At 32.9% G+C, this 5,880-nt stretch overlaps 1 protein-coding gene across 1 annotated transcript; it reads right to left on the minus strand.

The window, feature by feature from the left end:
* Positions 1–4,007: 4,007 nt before the first annotated feature.
* On the minus strand, positions 4,008–5,594 carry LOC109011866 (photosystem I subunit O). The gene is made up of 4 exons (XM_018993218.2): positions 5,407–5,594; positions 5,230–5,302; positions 4,908–5,087; positions 4,008–4,270 (listed from the first exon to the last, which is right to left on the minus strand). Exons 1-4 carry the CDS (start codon positions 5,513–5,515, stop codon positions 4,180–4,182), a joined length of 453 nt encoding a protein of 150 aa, XP_018848763.1. The 5' UTR covers positions 5,516–5,594; the 3' UTR covers positions 4,008–4,179.
* Positions 5,595–5,880: the final 286 nt, after the last annotated feature.

Raw genomic sequence — 5,880 nt, forward strand, 5'->3', positions numbered from 1 at the left:
GACTAGCAACATAGCATGAACTTGAACTTGAACATGAAGCATAACATGGACTTGGAACATAGCATGAACATGAACATACATAATTTGAATATGAACTTGAGCATAACATGAAATTGAAATATATTTTTGTCTCATAGGGTTACTATGATAGAGTAGTGTAATCTCATGAGATTACTATGATTGCGTATTCTTATCTCATAGAGTTATCATGATTGTGTAATCTTATCTCATGAGGTTACCATGATTGCGCATTCTTATCTCATGGGGTTACCATGATAGCGTATTTTTATCTCATGGGGCTACCATGATTGCATATTTTTATCTCATGAGGTTACCATGATTGAGTATTCTTATCTCATAGGGTTATCATGATTTAATAATAACCATGAACTGAACAATAACTTAACTGTAAGAAGAAGTACATGAACGTAAGTCTAAAGACATAACGAAGTTGACGTAAAATATTTTGTAGCGTGACATAACATGTGATAGACAATATTTCATAACATGTAATAGTAAATATTATGTGACATGACATACATATAACAAATGGTATAACGTAACATGACATACTTACAACTTATAGCAACACGTGACAAAATGGATTGCGTAACAAATAAACATGTAGTGACATGGCATATATAACAACATACGAACATAAACTGTAGTTTTCTTACCCATCACACATACATAGTAAACTTATAGTAAGTTAAGAGCTAACTTATCTCGATTGTCGTGTTCTACGAGACTAAAGGGTGAAACACGAGGAACTGAAAATAGTGATTCTAAAACTTAGAAATTTAATCACTAATAATTAGAAGCATGAAAACAAGCTAACTTAGAGTAAAATTACCATTTTACCCCTAACTTAAGGATTTCACATCCTAACTCTAAAAATTTCTAAAATTTATAATCCTTATGTAAATTTTGTCTTAAACTCAAATATCATCTCAGAAAAAAATTAAAACAAATCACAATTATGGAAAACACATTACGGCCGAAACATCCATAGGATTTTTCCTCTAATTTTTATAACACTTCTTCTAATTTCAAAACTCATGATCTAACCAAAATTTTGCAACAAAGATCTTCCTATCCTAAGTTTAAAAACATACTTAAAACATCCAATAAGAACTTACTAATCAATCATCAACCCAAAACTTTTTAGTAAAAAGATCCAAACTTTTTAACTAAAAGCAAACCCTTGAATCACAAGTTTTGACCTTAGTCAAAACATTTCCAAAAATTTCAAAAATCGAATCTTACTTCTAACATATTCATAACATCATCCTAAGATCAATCACGAATTAAAAGATCAAATAAAAGTCACCAAAAATCATAAAATAATACTTAAGAGTTTTTGGTTTTACACAGTCTTAAAACAAAAACTTTTATTTCAACTAACTTTGATCAATCTCTTGATTCACGGCTTAAAAACATATGATCTTTAAATTAAAACATCACATGGTTTAAAAAATTTGTCCTAAAGAAGATCCAAACATCAAACCTAAAATCACATTGATAAAACTCAATAAAACATAGATCTAACCCAGAACCATCAAATCTTAGTCCTAACTGAAATCCTCTTACGTAGAAAAATCATATATTTGAGACTAATACTAAATATTTTCAAAATAATATCCTAACATGTATATAAGAGGCTTAGGATCATCACATAAAAATATAAAAGCTTTTGGAATAAGATTAAACCACGAAACATTCAAATTATCTCAGAACAAAAACTGTTTTTCCACTTTCGGTTTTCAAGTTTCTAGATCTAAGGAAATCCATCATCAAAAGCTTTAGTCATGCAATAAAACCTTAATGAACATTCATAAACACATTCTAGCAACATTCCATTAAATTTTCAGACCAAGATATGTCCATTAGCTTGGTCAAAAATTTCAAAACATAACATACTCTCCAGTTTCAAGTCCAGAATGACCTTTATATGGCTAAAAATACTTTTGACCAATCTATTGAGTATGGAATGAGACTAATAAGATATCCACGAAAACTACACTTGTAGATGAGCAATGTTTATGAGAAGTCATAGTGCGAAAATACTTACAAATGGTCAAAACTCTCCATGTAAAAAGATTAAAAAATCTGTCCGATAGAGCTCTTGAGTTTCTCTCTAAGAACGGGATGAAGAAGTGATGAAAATAAGTGAAATGTGTCTTGCACGACTTTAGACTTCTGGAGGGGGAAGTTATGAGCTTGAATGACCGTTGATTGGAGGTGGCTATTTGACATAAAGTGGAGAATAGTGAGGGCCAAGGACTGCCTGCAGTGGTGAGATATGAAGGTTGATTGGGTGGATTTCTCCTTCACATCAAGGCACTATTGGGTGCAGCCAATGCCAGTGGATAGTCTGCCATGTGGGGAGGAAATTTCTTCAAAATGTTTTGCCAATGTGGCCAAATTCATGGGCCTTTGTGAGTCTCAACCAAGTCGGATTCAATTTGGGGTTTAAAGGGGTTTTGGTTAGGGTTTTAGATGTTATCAAGCCCAAATCTAAATTTTCTTGGCCCAATCATATTTTCAAGATTTAAAAGGTTGGATAATGATATTATAACAATGATTTAATTAATTAATAGTATGTGTAAGTGATTTAATCAAGTGATTAAACTCAATGCTAGAAATCAGATTAAAAAAAGGTTTGGAGGCCAACTTTAGGGTTTGGGGAAACCGTTTAGGGTTTCGGTTTCAATCAAATTTTTGAGGTTTCAATTCATTTCCAACCATTTAGGGTTTTGCTAGAATTGATTCCCTCTTTGGTTTGGCACAATTTGGTTGATCAGATGAAACAAAGTTTTGCTTAGGTGGCATGATCTCACACTTTGATTTTCATTCATAAATCCATCGAATGGTTCCTTATGGTGCCAAGTGTCTAATATTATTCAGTATATGTGGCTAAGATCTTACCAAGTGTCCAAATAAAACTTCTCTAACCTAATTTGGACATTCCACACTGTGATTTTGAAAACACTGCACTTAGTGCGTTTATCGAGGCTACTATTCACTCAAAAAAATTACATAATAAATTTAGACTTGAAAAATCCTAAATATTCATATTAACCTACCGTGAAAATCGTTTACTGAAATTCAACCCCAAATTGCCCCTAAAAATAATTTCACAATTTCGAACAGGCGTTTCGTCCGAAATTATGAAAATGAGTTATTGCGCCATAAAATTTTAAATAATCAACCGAGTCTAATGACGTAGACCATAATGCATTCTGACACTTCTAACTATCTTAAATAATTAAAATTGTATTATTGGCACCATAACAAGTGATAATACTGACTATGTTGACAGACTAAAACCTGTGCAATTGGTCGATTCGTGAAAACTTATGAGATTTTCATGAGATTCCTAAAGTTAATAGAAATTCCACTAGTGATGTAATATAACTTTACACACACACACACACACACACACATATATATATATATAGAATTTCTATTAACTTGCTCTACATACACTTGTTCAAAGCGATTTCGCGATGTATACGCATTTCACGATTACATATAGAATTATTAATTTATGTGACTCCTTTAACAACCCGCTAGAAATTTACTGGTGAAATTTCTATTAATTTTAGGAACCTCGGTTAATAGAAATCATACACACATATATATAGAGAGGCTCTATATAATATGTAATATGTATGTAGATTATTATAGAACAAAGCGCACACACCCATATGCATATATTGTATAATAGTTATAGAAGTCTATTTTTATTTATTTTCTACGGATATCATGAATTGGATAGTTTTGTAAAACTAAAATTGAATTTTAATGAAGCGGCACACTTGAATTGGTTGATCATGTGAAATGGATTGTAAAAGGTTTGTAAAAATAAAAACTAATTTGTTTATGATCATTACCCATTAATTATTTTTGTGGTTCATTTACATATCAATCATCCTATTCGAGCTTAAAAATTAAGGAATTCATTTGCAGTTCATATCCAAACTAAAGAGCTTAAAAAACAAAAAGACAACAACATTGAGGTACTTAAAATATTATATAAGCTAGAATATTAAAGAAAGAATAATAGACAGTCTTTCTTATGAACAAGGAGATGAAAGGGAAATTAAAGTGGGTCGAAATCATAAACGGTACATGCATGATGTTCGGTACATAGAGATCATCAGGAGACAGTTAAGTTCAAAAGTAGTCCTCGGTCCTTCCCTTGAATCCAATTTGCCCAAAAGTAAGGACGATGAACAGTCCCAGGTGCCAGGTAACCAACCACAACCTGCTCATCACCACACACATATCCAACTCATGATATGTAAATAAATATATAAGAAAAATGTTAAATGAATTCCTCATTAATGTTACCGCTTATATATTTTATTTTATTATTTTATTTAATAATTAAAAAATAACTATTAATAAAATGGCATATTTTTTTATTTTTTATTAAAGATGTTAAAAAAATATTTAAAATAAAATAAAAAAATTTCAACTAACAGTACGCTGGGCGGCCTCTAGCAGCATCCACAAATATATAAACATATATTCCAATATTACCTAAAAATAAATTAGTAAGGAAGTTCATGTGCTATATAAAGATATAAATAAATAAATATATATATATATATATATAGCACCAAAAAGGGCAAGACAGTGCATGTATAATTCAGAACTCTCGAAACGAAAAGGTAAAAGAATTAGAGAAATGATACTTGTAGTCGTGAGTATATAAGTGACGTGTAGTCGTTTTGAAAAAAATGAATAAATATGAGATTTATATGAAAAGAAATTAAATTTTTAATAATAGATTCTATTTTTTTCTAAAATAACTGTATGGTATTTACGCATTCTACGACGACTGTATGCAGTATTATTTAAAAAATTACGTAGGAAACAGAAGGAAGGGTATAACTAACCAGAACTGAGAAGTTAGAGCAGGAGGAGTTGGAAAGTGAGAGAGCTCAGCTCCAATGCTTTCGAAGAAAAGTCCTGTCAAACTCTTCCCATCGATTGCAGGAATGCTGGATGGCGCTAACCAACCTATTAACCCGAATCCTATCACATTGAAATCCGTGCGCAGCCAATTCCTCTCGAAGCTTTTCCCCATTACAAATCAGCACAACCCAACAACAAAATTCCACCCAGTTATATATAATCAATCCACAGGAAAACCTACGCCGCCTGGCGGCCATTATCAGTAAACAGTAGAAGACTACTACGTACTATATACGTACTTACCATGTAAACTTTCCTCCCGAAGCTCCCGCTTGGCTCAGAGGATTCCTAACAGCCACTGAAGACTTGACAAAACCTGAAACCAGATTTTTATAATCATGCTTAGATCAGCAGAAAGTATAATTTAATCCCTTCAGGACCGGAGATCGAAAGTTGAGAGCTTTTGATCAGATGCAACACCTGAAGTGAGGCATGATGATCTCTTTCCCACGGAGGCCCGAGAAGGGGATGCTAATGAGGAGGTTCCAAGGCCAATGATGGTCGAGGAAGTGGCAAAGGTCGCGGCCATTTTTTGAGAGAGTGAGGGTTATTGGGCGTTCGAGATCAGCGTGGAGTTGTTTGGGTTACGCTTTTGTTCTGGTCAAAATGTGATGGACATTTTTTGTGGCAGATTATAGATAGATTAGATTGCATGGATGGGCTGCAGCTCAATGATATTGTGCCACGTAGGATTTGCATGGATAAAGTGGGGCTGGTTGCTTTTATCCTGATCGGATACCGATCATGGCTGTAAGCCCAAGGGAATTACTAATACCCATGAGATGGAGCGTGACTACAAATCAAGTTCAATAAGCTTGACGTGGAATTTAGGGGTGGAAATTCATATTCGGCTGTCGTATATTCACATGTCAAAGTCATGATTATTAGATTATA

Source organism: Juglans regia, chromosome 5, assembly GCF_001411555.2.
Source record: "Juglans regia cultivar Chandler chromosome 5, Walnut 2.0, whole genome shotgun sequence".
In the NCBI taxonomy this organism is placed as follows: domain Eukaryota; kingdom Viridiplantae; phylum Streptophyta; class Magnoliopsida; order Fagales; family Juglandaceae; genus Juglans; species Juglans regia.

Bases quoted from the DNA above. Each gene is read 5' to 3' on its own strand.
- LOC109011866 (XM_018993218.2), bottom strand. From the start codon at position 5,515: ATGGCCGCGACCTTTGCCACTTCCTCGACCATCATTGGCCTTGGAACC. The intron at 5,088-5,229 runs GTAAGTACGTAT...AATGGGGAAAAG, and splicing joins TCGGGAGGAAAGTTTACATG to CTTCGAGAGGAATTGGCTGC. The intron at 4,271-4,907 runs GTTAGTTATACC...GGTGATGAGCAG, and splicing joins GCTCTAACTTCTCAGTTCTG to GTTGTGGTTGGTTACCTGGC.